Source organism: Odocoileus virginianus, unplaced genomic scaffold (genome assembly GCF_023699985.2).
Source record: "Odocoileus virginianus isolate 20LAN1187 ecotype Illinois unplaced genomic scaffold, Ovbor_1.2 Unplaced_Contig_10, whole genome shotgun sequence".
NCBI lineage: Eukaryota > Metazoa > Chordata > Mammalia > Artiodactyla > Cervidae > Odocoileus > Odocoileus virginianus.
Genome location: NW_027224327.1, coordinates 144,377 through 160,306, shown reverse-complemented (window position 1 = coordinate 160,306; position 15,930 = coordinate 144,377). Strand labels below are relative to the sequence as shown.

General features: G+C 49.7%; 1 protein-coding gene across 1 annotated transcript in view; it reads right to left on the bottom strand.

Annotated features, from left to right (window-relative positions):
• MYO7B (myosin VIIB) overlaps positions 1-15,930 on the bottom strand; it is a 108,984-nt gene that overhangs the window by 18,075 nt on the left and 74,979 nt on the right. Inside the window, exons 18-26 of the mRNA XM_070463984.1 lie at positions 14,015-14,109; positions 10,921-11,005; positions 9,439-9,657; positions 8,203-8,373; positions 7,189-7,389; positions 6,887-7,054; positions 3,059-3,136; positions 2,783-2,910; positions 1,375-1,501 (exon numbers count right to left, since the gene is read on the bottom strand). Coding sequence (XP_070320085.1) covers positions 1,375-1,501; positions 2,783-2,910; positions 3,059-3,136; positions 6,887-7,054; positions 7,189-7,389; positions 8,203-8,373; positions 9,439-9,657; positions 10,921-11,005; positions 14,015-14,109 — 1,272 coding nt within the window. The remainder of the gene's footprint in view (positions 1-1,374; positions 1,502-2,782; positions 2,911-3,058; positions 3,137-6,886; positions 7,055-7,188; positions 7,390-8,202; positions 8,374-9,438; positions 9,658-10,920; positions 11,006-14,014; positions 14,110-15,930) is intronic.

Sequence of the window (15,930 nt, the reverse complement as noted above, 5' to 3'; positions counted from 1 at the left end):
CTAGAATATGATTCTAATTGTTATTATGGATGATGGATGTACTACTTGGCAATCATTTTACAATATACACCTATATAAAATCACAACACTGTATACCCTACATTTGAACAATGTTATATGTTAATAATATCTCAATAAAACTGGAAAAAAGCTGAAAATGATAATAGTGGTGGCAAAGGTGCATTAACATGGGGCTGTCACACTATGAGGAGTATCAGTTGCACAACATTTCTGAGGAGCCATTGTCAATATGTGTCAAATAGTACATAATTTTAAAATGTGTGTACTCTTTGACCTAATTTGGTAAAGGTAAAAATAATTTGGTAAAGGTAGATATATAGTTTTTAATCATAGTGGTGGTTATGGTGATGAGCAATTGGAAGACAGATCCTAAATGTCCATCAACAAGTGGAATATGCATTAGGAACACTAACAAATGGCATTAGCGCTGCCATTTGGGGATGCCAGTTTATGACATGAGAAGACGCTTATAAGTGAAAGCTGCAGGAGAGCCGATGTTCAAAATATGTTTGATGAGATGCTGAAACAAGGTGTTGAAAAGTTTTTCGTCTCTCAGAGAGATTCTTTGAGAAGATGCAGCCTGGAATGATTTACTGGTGTCAAGGGTGGCCCAGGACAGATGGCCAGGGTGATCAGACTTCCTGCTGTCCCTGGGGGCATGAGAGATAGTGAGATTGTTTTCTGTGTGATCACAAGTATGACTCTCTCACACCACAAAAGGTCAGAAACTGTAATGCAAGTTGCCTCTGGGTGTGAGGATGACTTTTGTTTTCTATTTAGACTTTTTACATTTCTTATACATTATTTTTTTCCCACCCTTGGCTGCAAGGCATGTGGGATCTTAGTTCCCCAACCAGAGATTGAACCTGTGCCCCCTGCAGTGGAAGTGCAGACTCCTAACCACTGGATCACCAGGGAAGTCCCCCCTACATGTTACTTTTATATTCAGAACCAAAAGGTGTATTAGAGTCATGAAGCCTGGGGCCTCCAACACTTGGGAACACCTCTCTTGTTCGTTATAAGGCCTAGAGGGAGATGCTGCATCCAGCCTCTCGTTGGTGCCGATTCCTCAAACACTTCTGTCTTTTCAATGCCCATTTCATCCACCTCCTCACTGTCTTTTGGTGACGGAGCCCAGGTGAGATGGCCCTGCAGATCCTAATCAGGGGCCAGAGGAGCATCCTCTTTCATAGACGTGAAACTGAGGCCCAAAGAAGGCCAGGCACCGCTGCCCATCCTGGTCTGCAGGAGCAGGAGAACCAGGCCACGGGCTGGGGCTTCTCCATCTGCTCCAGGGCCCGGGGCCGGCCCATGCTGCCCCCGCCCGCAGCTCCTGCCCCCGCCCCTCCCCACCTTCATGAACCTCTCGGAAGGCGGGAAGCAGCCCAGGCACAAGCCGAGCAGGATCCAACCCCGGGCCAGGCTGCTTGTTTTGTAGTTCTCTGAGAGCTGCTTGCAGATCTGGCAGTAAATTTCGTCCCTGAAAGACACAGAGTGCTGGGAGTCCAGGCTGGCGGCTGGCTCTGGGGGAGTGGAGGAGCCCTATATTTTGTATATAAAATCTCCCTAAATCTCTGGCTCACCCCTGATCTACACATGTCTGAGGCAGACTCCAGGAAGCACAGCAAAGGCTAAAATAACTGCACGGGGATTCTGGCTGCTGCTTACCACAGGGAGACAGAGTTCGAATCCAACCAAATTAACTGCCTGCCAAAATGAAAAGTCTTTGAAGGAATGTAACAGATTCCAGAGACTTCAAACATATCATCCCCAAATGTCTAAGATAACAACCCAAAAGTACTAGGCTACTGAGAAAATAATAATCAAGTATCAGACATGTGAGGAGACAGGAAAACATGACTATTCTCAAGAGAAAAGGCAGTCAATGGAAACTGACCCCAAGATGAACCAAATATTGATTTATCAGGAAAGGTTTTAAAATTTCCATAACTATGATCAAAGATATAAAGGACATTATGTTCATAGTGAATGAACAAACAGGAAATCTTGGCAAGGAAACAGAAACCATTTTTTAAAAAAAGAGTCAAGTGCAAACTCTAGAATTGAAAAATATAATATTTGAAATTTTAAAAAATATTGGATGGGTATAACAGCAGACTGGGGAAGACAAAAGAAAAATCAGTGAATATGAAGACAGATTAATAGAAAATATCTAACCTAAAGAACAGAAGGGAAAAAAGAAAGCACGATGAACTAACCCTTAGAGATGTGACAGACAATATAAAAGTCTTCTATAGATTTAATTAGAGTTCAAAGGAAAAGAGAGAGAGTGAAGTAGAAAAAAAATTTGAAAAAAATAATGACTCAAATTCCTTGAATTTGGTTAAAAATATTAGTAATAACTTAAAATATGTGAACCCCTGAAATACAGTAGTCTGTCTTTGTAAGCAATATATATAGTTCTTAAAACTTGTATAAAAACACAATTTCTGTAAAGCAAATTGTATATAAAGCAAAACATGTATAGAATAAATGAGGAACTTGCCCATTTACAGGGTCTTGAAGTAAAGCTGGTTATAAGATGAATCAACAACCCATGATGAGTTTGTCTTCCTAAAACTGTGTTTTACCCAGGGGTTTTAATGCAGAGCATTAGAGAACCCCTGGTGGTTGTAACATCTGCTGTCCTGAGAGCCAGCCTGCAGGCTCCAGGGTAGGGAGCAGGTTAGGGATGGGGCCCTGGGCTGAGAGCTAGTGACCGGCTGTGTTCTCAGGGGGTGCGATGGGGGTGGGGACTGACCTGAGGCCGGGACGCAAGATGGCATAGCCCACAATGAACTGCACCTTCTCCAGGTTGGACATGGGTCTGTCTGAGATGGGGCCGTCCTCTTCAAATGCCTCTTCTCCAATATTCAGCTGGCTGGACACCTTGTAACCCAAAGGTGGCAGTCATGACAACTAAGATTACTTCCATTTGCAAAGAAGGAAACTGAGTGAAAGCCTGGAACACTGAAGCAGGATGGCCAGTGGGCAGCAGAGCTGGGAGCAAGCCTGGGTCCCCTGGCCCTGGGCTTACCTGGCCCGTAACCCAGGAGGATCGCTTCAGCTTCATGGAGGAGATGTCCTTGGTCCCTCTGTCCCTGCGGCTTGGCCTCTGTGGAGGGAGAGAGCCCCTGAGGGAAGGTGAAGCTTGGGCAGCACCTCCAAATCTAACCCAAGACCTGCCTGGGGTGGAGCTCGTCTCTACCTCCCAAGCCTTTTCCCAACCTGACTTGTAAAGCACCGTGCATTCTCTCATGTCCACCAAGCCTGCATCACTGATGGGTGTGCACCACCATCCTCACTGCTGGGCAGGGAAACAGGCGAGAGGGCGTGAGAACCCGGACAGGAGCCGCTCGGCCAGACCCCGGTCCTCTGGGAGGGCTCAGGACTGCTCTGTCTCCAAAGTCTGGACCTCTCACCAGCCAAGTGGGCTGGGTCTGAACGCAGGTGCCCAGGACAGCCGCAGGCTACAGTCATTCTCTGTGACAACGTGGTGGATGAACTGGAATACACTCTGCCCACTGCAAGGTCAGAGTTTTGCTAGAGAATCAGAAGCCTAGACTTTGAGGCCCAGGCCCACTCCCAGACATCAGGATCTGATGGTATCCATAGGCAGGGATCACAGCCTGTCCTGATGGTGTCATGAGAAGTTGCTGCCAAAATCAGAGCTCAGTGTGGGACTGGGCTTGGGCTGCAATGAGCCCAGGTCTGGGGCTGGGCACGGGCTTCCGTGTGTGCATGCTGTGTGCTCAGTTGCTCAGCTGTGTCCAACTCTTTGCCACCCCATGGACTGTATAGCCTGCCAGGCTTGTCTGTTCATGGAATTTTCCAGGCAAGAATACTGGAGGCGGTGTCATTTCCTCCTCCAGGGGATCTTCTCGACCCAGGGGTCGAACCTGTGTCTCTTACATCTCCTGCACTGGCAGGCAGATTCTTTGCCACTAGTGCCACCTGGGAAGTGGGCACTGGCTTCTGGCTGGGCTAAAACTGGTTTGCCACACAGGGACCAAGTTTAAAATACATTAGCTGGTGAGCGAGGGTGGGCAGGGCTCATGAAGCCCACTGCTCCTCCTTGGGGGCACACACACTTAATAAATGTGCAAGAAGGAACACTTGAGATCTGACTCTGGAAAGCCAGTGCTCACTGTGGCCACCTTCCAGAGCTGCCGGTGGCTCGGCCACCTCTCGACGTCCCCTCCCTGAGTGGTGGCCAGGCTCCAAGGTGACCCCCAGTGACCCTTGCTTCCTGACATTCTCACCCACCATGGCACTCAGGCAATGAAGCTTCCTTCCTGCTTTCTCTCTTAAGTCACTCGTCATGGAGGAAGCAAATGGTGAGAACACTCAGGCAGCCCGGTGGAGAGGCCCGGGTGCCAGAGCTGAGGTCTCCCACCAGCAGCTATGTGAGGGAGCCGTTTGGAGGCAGATCTTGTGGACCCGGTCAAGCTTTAAGTGACAGTTTGGCTGCAACTTCATTAGAGACCTGGAGCCTGAACTAACGAACTAAGCCACTCCTGATCCTCAAAAAGTGTCTGAGGTAATGAATGTGGGCTGTCTCATGCCATCACATTTAGGGGTTCATTTGTTGCACAGCAATGGATGACCATTACACTAGGCAGAGTTCACATCTCTAGAGGTCAGGGAGTCAGGGCTTGAGCTTGGGTAACTTCCATGTAACCTCTGGACCAGATTTGACCTTGTGAGCCCAGGCTGCAGACCCACTTGATGTCTGTACAGTTGCTCTGCTATCTGAGCACCTGATATTTGGGGGCCTGTGATATTTCAGTTTATAATAAGGAATAGATACTTGGTCTTTGTCCCCATTGCTGGCACAGAACTCCTAAAACCCTTGGAATCGCCTGTGATAAAGATGTCTTTTTATGTTAATGAGGTGACTTTTAGAAAGCACCTAAGGATGGGGGCAAAGCTTTAGCTTTTCCAGTAGTCATGTATGGATGTGAGAGTTGAACTACAAAGAAAGCTGAGTGCTGAAGAATTGATGCTTTTGAACTGTGGTGTTGGAGAAGACTCTTGAGATCCCTTGGACTGCAAGGAGATCCAACCAGTCCATCCTAAAGGAAATCAGTCCTGAATATTCATTGGAAGGACTGATGCTGAAACTCCAATATTTTGGCCACCTGATGTGAAGAACTGACTCATTTGAAAAGACCCTGATGCTGGGAAAGATTGAAGGTGGGAGGAGAAGGGGACGACAGAGGATGAGATGGTTGGATGGCATCACTGACTTAATGGACATGAGTTTGAGTAAGCTCTGGGAGTTGGTGATGGACAGGGAAGCCTGGCGTGCTGCAGTCCACTGGGTCGCAAAGAGTCAGACACGATTGAGCAACTGAACTGAACTGAACTGAAGGATGGGGGTTTGTGGCTAGTGGTCAAGGGGAGGGGGAAGGGCATGAAACAGTTCAGCTGGCACCATGGCCAGTGATTTATTCAGTCATATCTATGAAGTGAGGCCCTTGTAAAGACCCAAAAGGACAGGGGTCAGTGAGTTTCCAGGCTGGTGAACACATGGAGATTTGGGAAGAGTGGGACCTGGAGAGGGAATGCAAGTTTCTTAATCTTTCATATCTTGCCCCTGTGCATTTCATACCTTGTCTCTTTCATCTGGCTATAGTGACTTGTATCCTTTATAATAAACCAGTAGGGTAGTAAGTACAATGTTACTCTGAATTTTCTGAGCTGCTCTTGCAAATTAATCAGACCCAAGGAGGAGGTGTGAGAATGTCTGATTCAAGCCAGGTGGTCAGCAAATAAAGACCAGTCTGGACTTGCATTAAAGTGGGGGTAATCTAGAAGGACCGGGCCCTTCATCTGTGGAATTGGACACTATCTCCAGGCAGATAGTATCCAACCTGAGCTGAATTTTAGGACACCCAACTGGTGCTGAGAATTTTCAGTGAAAAAACCCATATACATTGGTACTGGTATCAGAATTACAGGCCACTGTGGGGCTCCTGTAGCTGGTGGGCCCAAGTGCTGTCACTGCTCTGTCATTCCTTTGAACTATTCTTGGTTAATTCCACTAAGATGACATCATGAAACTGAGGCCTTAGGAAGGACTTCTGACCAAAAATGGATGTAACAGCCTTTCATCAGAGGGCAGGGTAGAATACGGGTAAACAGCTGGGTCTTTGAATTCAGTGGAGTGGATTCAAAGCCCAGCTGTGTAACACGTATTCACTGTGGTTTGGGGGCAAGTCACTTAACTTCTCAGTTTCTTTCGCTACAATAAATTTAATAATCCTACTTTGTAGGGATGGCTCATCTGGAAATTAACTGAAGAAAAGCGACCGGCACACAGCATGTTGACAGTTGGTAACATTTGTTGTTATTATTACTGGTCTACGCATTTGAATCCTGACTGGTTTCCCTGGTGGCTCAGAGAGTAAAGAATCTGCCTGCAATGCAGGAGACCTGGGTTCCATCCCTGAGTTGGGAAGATCCCCTGGAGAAGGGAGTGATTATCCACTCCAGTATTCTTACCCAGAGAATCCCATGGACAGAGGAACCTGACAGGTTACAGTCCATGGTGTCTCAAAGGGTCAGACACAGCTGAGTGACTAAGTATGAAGTTTGACTAAATCAAACCCAGTGTTCAGCGCCTGGGGGACCTTCTCCAATACTGACTGTATAATTCACAAAGCCCTGGGTATAATGCCTGACTCATGAGTTCCCAAGTGCAATTCAAGACTGAAAACCCTGAGGGTCCCTAGGGGACCCTAGGTCCAGGGGGTGATCCTCACTGCACATTGTGCCTCCCCATTCTGGCCCAGCTTCTCCAGGCCCTGGGCCTGGGGACACTGGGAGGGTGTCTCCCCTTGGCACCACCCTCATGGTGCACCTGTGCTGGTCTGCTGTGCTGGAGAGGCTGGGTGCTGCTGTCCTTGCCCAGGGCATTGTGGATCTGCTGCATCACTGAGCCGCCATGCGGGGTGTTCCTGGTGAAGAGCACTGGCTCCGGAAGGTCGCCCATGAACCGTAGGATGATGCTCCACACAGCCAGGGCAGCCTGGGAAAACGGAGACAGAGACCCCGCTTGGAACCCAGCTCCATGCAGCACAGAGCCCATGGCATCCTGACCCTTTCTTGCTCCCGCTGAATCAGCGGGAGGCCTGAGCCACTAGAAAACACGGGACCGGGTACCGAGCAGTCAGTGTCATCCTCATGGTAGAGCAGAGGGTATCGGAGGGGCCGCCGGATGTGTGTGTGGCTGGCTGATTTCTGGAAGTAGGTCACGGCGAACTTGGGGAAGGTGTACTCGGCCAGGTCATCCTCAGGCTCCTCCATCATGGGGACCATGTCTAGGTCAACCTCAGGCAGCTTCTCAGTCATCTCTTTCAGATCCTGGGACAGAGACAAGGGTCCACTCTCCATTCAGATGTGATCTGCCAGTGTGTGCATCTTGGGGGGCCAAAGAGCCCTAAGAAGGGCCTGCTTGGTTAGTGACAGGGTGCAGAATTACCCACTCCCCCTTGTGTCGGGGACCTCCTCCTGCCCACGCCCTCAGTGCATCCTTGGTGGGCTGCCAAGTGCTGGATGGGCCTTGGTGTGAGAGCCCCATGTACCTGGCAGCTTGCCCTCAGAGCCCTCTTCCTGTAGCCCTTGGCTCCCCAGACACCCCCACTCCTTGTTGCCTCCTGCCTCCTCCCTTAGGTGCTCCTCCAGGGGGAGGTGTGCCCAGCTGCCCCCACAACACAGATGGTTTGTGGGTGGGTGGAGCTTGGGGGAGCAGGCATGAGCACCTGGAAGGATGCAGTGAGAGTCAACAGGACCGCCCTGGAGCTGGCCTGTCTGCCCAATCCTCCTGCTCTGCTCCCCACCCTCAAACCCGCAGGTCCCATTCTGCAGAGCAGCAGCCAATGAGATGCTCTGTGATGGCGGCCAAATACAGGTGGGAAACGCTGTCCAGTTGAAAGCCCAAGAACATTTGCACAGTAAAGGCTCTAGGAAGCCTCGCAGGTAAGACAGCTCCTTAACTTGAAAGGGTCTGACCACAGAGACCCTCCCTCCTCTTTTCTCTGCATTTTCGCCCACGACCACAGAACTCACTCCCCGAGCCAAGTGGTGGCTTTTCAGTAAAGCCTAGAGGTTGGCTGAGGGCTGGGACTGGGCAGACACCCCACAAGATCCCACGCTGGGCTTCCAGGGCCATCTTACCTCAATGTGCGGTGTAGCCTGGCCATCCTGCCCACCAGTCAGGGAAGGCAGGAAGCCAAACACCTGCTCCACCATCTCTGTGTCGGTGATGGTGTCGTAGATGGACTTACGCTTCCTTTTGGGCACAGTGCGTGGGCTCTTCTGCTCTTCAGCTGGGAGGACCAGAGGCACCTGCACAGACACCCCGTGGGGCCACAGTCACCACCAGCCCAGCTGGGGCAAGCCCCTTACGAAGCTGAATAAACCTGCTGCCGTATTTGTCCAAATCAATACATTTCCCTTTAAAATCCGAGGTTTCAATAGCTAGAGGGACTGGAGATCAACCAGCCTGGGCTTCTTGTTTCAGAGAAGATGTAAAGAAGGGAGATGCTTGCTTGTCCCCCCCATGGGACCACACCAAACCCCACAAGATTCCCAGAACCTAGCTGCAAAACCCACTCAGGCCGACATGGTCCCTTCACTAAAAGCAAGGAGGCTCCCCTGGGACAGGGCCCTGGCCTGCCCGGTCTGTTGATCGTCTGGGGCCATGTAGGTGTAGGAGCATCTGCTGATGTGTCTGAGGCTCTGCACTCTTTCTTGCTCTGGCCACTGTACCAGTACTGTGCTCAGAGAACCCATATTATCTATGGAGCAGGAGAGAATTTCATCCTAGCCCCCCTTCTTTATCACCATTGCCAGTGAGTGAGTTCTGAGGAGTGAGGTTGAGTCTTGGTTACTCTCTGGATGGAGGGAATGGGACCACCCACGGGTGAAATGTCACAGTGCAGGGGTACACGTCTCAGTGCCATTTATTTGCCCCCTGCCCCCCCATCTCTCCTGCCTCTTGGTATTTCTCTGCGCTAAGCAATCAGGCCCGCCCAAGAATCAGGCACCTCCACCCTCCTCTGTAGAACTGTGGCCTCCCACAGCTCAGCTGACCCTGGTTTCCTGAGCCTTCCTGGGGGCTGATCAGTGCTGCTGAGAAATCATCCCAAAGCTAAAGGAAGGGGACCAAAGAGCTCGAGTTCCAGATTCCAGGTATAGGACTGAGATAATCCATCTCCCAGGCTGCATCCTCAGCACCCAGGGTATGAGCTGGGTGTGCCTGATGGTGGGGGCCCACTACAGTAGTAACTTTGGATCCAGAGGGGTCAGGAGTGTCTGATGATGGTCTTATGTTGCTGCCCACTCCTGACTGCCCTCCCTCATCTGGGCCCAGCCATCTCCCACTTGCCCAAGAGGGCAGTGACCACCTACATTGACTTTCTGCTGCTTGAAGTTCCGTCGAGCAGCCATGCCCCTGGCATGCGCCTGGATGACCACCACAGCCCTCCTCTTGGCCTGGACCTGCTGGCGCACCAGGTAGCCCCTGCAGAGGGCCTGCAGCTTGACCGTCCTCAGCCGCAGGGCCTGGTACTGCTTTGCCAGCAGACGGCTCCGGGCAATGGCCTGCAGACGCTCAAAACCCAGGAGGATCTGTGGAGGCAAGAAGGGTGTACACCCTCAGAAGGGCCTGGGACTGGCAGGGCACAGAGTAGAGAAAGGCTTCCCGAGGGGACAGAGCGTGAGAGGCAAGGTGTTCTCGCAAATTAGCTTTACAGTTACATGCTTTTCGGCAAAGTGCTTGTGCTAAAATTTTGCACACTTATGAGCACAAGCAGATTAAATGAGTTATGCTTGTAAAGCAGTTAGAACAGAGCCTGGCATGAAATTGGTGCTAAAGAAGTACTTTAAAATGGCATAAATCGTAGAATGGTCTCCTGATGGCTAGTGATAGAGAATGGGGCTGGAAGTCACATGGTTGGCAGGATTGCAGAGGTCCTGCTTTTCACACCTGCAGCCAAGTACAGTCAGCTCTTGTGGGGCTGTGAACCTAGGTGGAGGCCTTTGGCTTGCTCCATCAAGCAAACCCCTCACAGGGAGCTTGAAAACAAAGAGGAAAAAATAAACTATGAGTACCCACTTCTATGCTGCAAACACACTCTGGGCCACAGAGGTCTCTGAGCCTCTGGGTCGACTTCTATTGGCTTTTCAAAGACCAACCCTGGTGCGTGCTGTCTGTGTGGGGTCGTGCTTCATTTTACAACCATCAAGTTACACAGACCTGCATCTCAGCTCCAGCTCTGCTGCTTACTGACTGCATGCTCTTGGGAAAATGACTTAATTTCTTTCTGTCTCAGATCCATGACATATAGTGTCGGTTTAATAATAAATAAAATGATGCACATAGAGCAACAGGCCCCATGTAGCCTTTCCATCTGCGTGTTTCAGCCACAGTCATGGCCATGACTAAGGCAAGTAGTCAAGGAGGCCCAGCAGGGCATGCTAAAGGTGCCTCTGTTTGTTTGCTTAGCAGACACTCATTAGCAGTACTTGTGGTCAAGGAAAAAATTTGGAAGAAGTGCTTGAAACAAGAGAATAATCAATCTGTTAACTTCTTTTGCTGCCTGCAAATTGGGGGGAAACAAATAGCCACCATCTCATTTCAGAGCAGGACATCTCATTCTAGCTCTGGAGATGCCTCAAATCTTGCAGAACACTTGAAACCCGCAAACATGCGACCTGACACTGCTAAGAAGAGTGTGGGGTGCTGAGGTTTGTGACCGGTGGTGCTCCTTGCCCCACCGCTCACATTCACAAATAAATGCCTCACACTCATGAACAAGTGTCCCTGTTTGTTCTAACTGGACAGGTGTCCCCTGCTCCTGCAGGCTCCGCCCCCCACACGAGCTCTTTTACCAGCCTGAAGTTCTTCTGGCTGTGGTGGGCTCTCCACCAGGCCTGCAGGGTCACAGCTGCCCGCCTCTGCCTCAGGAACTCCTCCCTAGAAGGGGAAATGCAAATCAGTGCTGGGGGTGGGAGGAAACTGATTTTGAAAGGAAGAGAGAAAACAAAATTCGGGTAAAAATGAATGCAAGTGATATTTCTTTTCCAGAAGACATTATAGGCTGAAAGGTAGGTTAGGAACAAAAAAATCTACTGCCAACAAATAAATTTGTGAATGAGGACAGTCTAGTTTCTGTTATTTATTTATGAAGTTTATCTTCTATCTTTTATTTATTTATTTATTTTTGCCATGCTATGCAGCATGTGGGATCCTAGTTCCCTGACCAGGGGTCAAACCTGTGCCCTCTGCAGTGGCCGTGTGCAGCTCTAACCCCTGGACTGCCAGGGTATTCCGAGGACAGTCCAGTTTTTAGAATGAGGAGGAATAATTTCCTCATTACCCCCAAAGATCTGTGAAGGTATAAAACCGGTTTCCAACTTTTTATTCCTTGCCCCCTCCCCTGGCCACTAGCCCAGGAGTCTACCGAAATCAGGTCAGAAATCTTAGTACCAGAGCGCCTCTCTGGGGACAGGTCAGACCAGAGGGCAGCACCTAGGCGCTGGCAGCCTGGCCAGTGCCATCTGACTGCTCCCTCCACAGGGAGGAAGTGCTAGTGCTAAGTCACGTTGGTCGTGTCCGACTCTGTGCCACCCCGTGGACTGGAGCCTGCCAGGCTCCTCTGTCAGTGGTTTTCTCCAGGCAAGAATACTGGAATGGGTTGCCATGCCCTCCGCCAACAGAAAGGGAAGTGAGCTGAAAACGGAGGGGTGATCTGAAACCTGGCCTCTGGAGAGTCAGAGGTACATATGGTTGTATCTTTCTTCCCACACTTAGCTGAGTTTTCTTATCATTTCTAATAATTTTTCAGGATATTTTCTTAGGTTTAGAACAGTAGATCTTGATCATATTAAAAATCACTCTCGGGAAGTAGGGGCAGAGGGGTTTAGATGAAGGTGATCAAAATGTGCAAACTTCCAGTTATAACTAAGTGCTAGGAATGAAATTCACATGGTGACTAGAGTGAACACTGCTCTATGGTACATATGAGAGTTGTTAGAGCAAACCCTAAGAAGGATTTTCATCAAAAGGAAAAAAAGATTTCTTTTGCTTTTCTATCTATATGAGAAGATGGATACAATAATAACTCTGGTGACCCAGTGGTAAAGAATCTGCCTGCCAATGCAGGAGATGCGGGTTCAGTCCCTGGGTTGGAAAGATCCCCTGGAGAAGAAAATGGCAACCCACTCCAGTATTCTTGCCTGGGAAATCCCATGGACAGAGGAACCTGGCAGGCTGCAATCCATGGGGTTGTAAAAGAGTTGGAGGTGACTTACTGAGTAAACAACAGCAACAATCTTACTGTGGTAATCGCTTCATGATATAAGTAAAATCATTATGTTGTTGTTGTTCAGTTGCTCAGTCATGTCTGACTCTTTGGGATCCCATGGACTGCAGCACGCCAGGCCTCCGTATTATGTGGTACACCTTAAACTTATATGGTATTGTGTGTCAATTACACCTTAATAAAGCTGGGAGACAAAAATAAGAAAAAAATCTCCTGAAGAACTTCAATATTTATTGATGTCTGGGTGCCGCCCAGTCCAATTAAGTCAGAATCTTTGCTGATGGGCAAATAATATATGTCTGCACATATAATATTTTTAATGCATGTGCACAGACACTTACATAATGATTCTAATAGAAGGCCAAATATGAAGAAGACTCTGAAAGATGGAGGATGAGAAGGAAGACAAGCTAATGATCTCAGACAGTGGTAACTTCTCTGAGCTTTTTGTCTCATGAGCCCCAGACTAGGAGCTGAAGAAGTAGAAAATCCAGAAATGACAATGGGAACAGACCAAAAAACCCCAAGAAAAGCCTTCTCTCTCTAGTAAAAAGACCAGAAAAGGGACAGTTTAGCAAGACACAAAACTTTTAGATGATAGCCAGTCTATTCCAGTGAAACACTATTTAAACAACTGTGGTTTTCACCTCCAGTTACACCAGAAAATGCCCAGTGGAAAGCCTAGATTCCCACCCTCATCTGTATTGTGTCAGAAAAGGCTGAGCAGGAAGTCATCCTTGATGGGCAGTCCATCCCCCACAATGTCACTGGAGACCACTGGGGACTCTTGCACCTGTATGGCCTTCCAAGCCACACTGCCCTGCCTCATGACCCTTCTCACAGGTGCCCACAGCCTCTATTCCTGTGACTCAGCCACTTTCTCCTATTTTGTCCTATCTGGGTTTCCACGCCTTCCTGTGGTTGGTAACAGGCTGGTGGGACAGCAGGGAACAGCATCGTGGTATCTGTAGAGTCCTCTGAACATGGTGAGGGTCCCCTGGAGAAGGGATAGGCTGCCCACTCCAGTATCCTTGGGCTTCCCTGATAGCTCAGCTGTTAAAGAATCTGCCTGCAATGCAGGAGACCTGGGTTTGATCCTTGGGTTGGGAAGATCCCCTGGAGAAGGAAACAGCTACCCACTCCAGTATTCTGGCCTGGAGAATTCCATGGACTGTATAGTCCATGGGTCACAAAGAGTGGGACACGACTGAGCAACTTTCACTTTCACTGGACATGGTGAGGGTAAGGGAGGCAGTAATATGTCTGATTTGCTGAACCTGGGCTCAAATTGAAGCATTACCTATTTACTGACCAGGGAATTGAGTCAAAGATGGTTCTTTTCTTCCCTCCAAAACCAACCACCTCATAAACCCAAATCCATATGTTTTCTAAGATAATTGAAGGAGAATCAAAATACGGTCGAGACCACACTGGTAGATTCTGCCCTTCACCCCTAAACATTCAAATCATGTATTAGAAATTCTCTGCCAACACAGACGGCAGTGTCCCTGGTCAGGAGGTTGCAAAAGCTCTTCTGCCTCAGTTACGCCCAGAGATAGATGAGAGGGAACATGTGACCCTGGTTTAAGGGGTACAGGCCTGCCCAGGGGACGGAGTGTGTGGATGTGTGGGTGGGGAGGGGGTTGCGGAAGGGCCTGCACCTGTATTTGTAGCCCCGCAGGACTCTCTGGATTCTGATGGCAGCCTCGTCCAGGGCCCGACTCCTCTGTACCTCCAGCAGGGTGTCCTGGTTTTCCTGGAACAGAAGAGTTCTCATCACATAACTGCCCTGCCTCACCCCCAAGGCCCTACCTGCAGCCAGGGCTCTGTCTCCAGAAGTCAGGATCTCTCAGACTCTTCCCAGGAGAGCGGGCAGGGGTTGAAAGACATGAGGTTGAAAGACCTGCTCTCAAGTTGCCACTGATGTGGCTCTGAGCCCAGAGCCACAGCCCAGCCCCTCAGTCCAAGAACTTCCCATTTTAGCTCTTTCTTCTTGTTAATTCAATCTGGAAAATTTCACTTCTGCTCTGGAGAACCCAAGAGGTGGGCAAAAATTGTCCCCGAAGCTGTATTTTATTTCCTAAAAATCATGTGAAACATGCATTCAGCTGTAATACACACGCATGCTTCTTTCAATATTAACCTGTTTCCCCAGACTTTGCAGAGAATTCAGTGTGAGGTGACGGACCGTATTCATCCCTGAGTGGTGACATTCCCAGGCCCACCTTGATGCTCCCCCTGGATCCCAGGTCTAGAAGGAAGGGACTGTCTTTGCAGAGCAAAGAGCATCATGGACCTTTGGCAAGTGACGAACAGAAGCCACGGGCTTGGTGGCACCTCCTGCCTTCATCAATCTCACAGCAAGTAAGTACTGGGACCCTTTGTATATGTGCGGGTTGGTACTGGGGATGTAGAGATGGACTAGATTCCTGTCTGTGGCCTCATGGAGCAGCTCGGGAGAAGGAGAAATGGAGGGGCCGGCAGTCTCTTCACCTCCTAGGCCATGAGCCCACACTGACCCCACTTTCCAAACCAGCAGTTCCCAACCTTTTTGGCACCAGGGACTGGTTTCATGGAAAAGACAATTTTTCCATGGACTGGGTTTTTCATGGACTGAGGGGTGGGGGATGGTTTTGGGATGATTCAAGTGCATTACATTTATTGTGCACTTTATATCTATTATTATTATTATCAGCTCCACCTCAGATCATCAGGCATTAGATCCAGAGGTTGGGGACCCCTGTTTTAAACCACACCCTACTGGGTAGCACCGTGGGATTCCCCAGACGTCTTCCCTCTGTGGAGTCACCTGTCCCAGTAGAGTCTGAAGCCCTCTTCTTCTTTCCTTTTTAAGCCCCACAGTCTCAGCTCTAGACTAACTAATGATGGATCCACAATAGGCCCACTGGAGAGCTGGGGCTGGGAGGACAGACAAGGATTGGTGGGCAGGCTCCATGGGGTAAGAGGACAGTGGAAGCCTCAGGAAGGGGCAGTGGGGATGGGGTGTGGTGCCAGGTGGGCTGGCAGAGCCCTGATTCTGGCCCTGATCTTCTCTTGTTCCTCCGCCTCACCCTGCTGACCTACCCAAAGGTCAGCTGAAACACTTGTACTGCTACTGCTGCTGCTAAGTCACTTCAGTCGTGTCCGACTCTGTGCGACCCCATAGAATGGCAGCCCACCAGGTTCCCCCTTCCCTGGGGTCCTCCAGGCAAGAATATTGGAGTGGGTTGCCATTTCCTTCTCCAATGCATGAAAGTGAAAAGTGAAAGTGAAGTCTCTCAGTCATGTCCGACTTGTAGCGACCCCATGGACTGCAGCCCACCAGGCTCCTCCGTCCATGGGATTTTCCAGGCAAGAGTACTGGAGCGGGGTGCCATTGCTTTCTCCAACACTTACACTAGGGGCTAGGGAACACTGACACTCTCGCCCTTAGACCCAACTCAAAATCCTGGAGGGCCCGAAAGCCAGCCTCAGGAACTGGAGGCTGCCTCAGTTGTGACCTTGGGCCTCCCTGTAAGGTGATGGAGAGGGAAGAGGGAGGTGGGAGGTGGGAAGTGGTGCTGCTTGCCCCACCAGG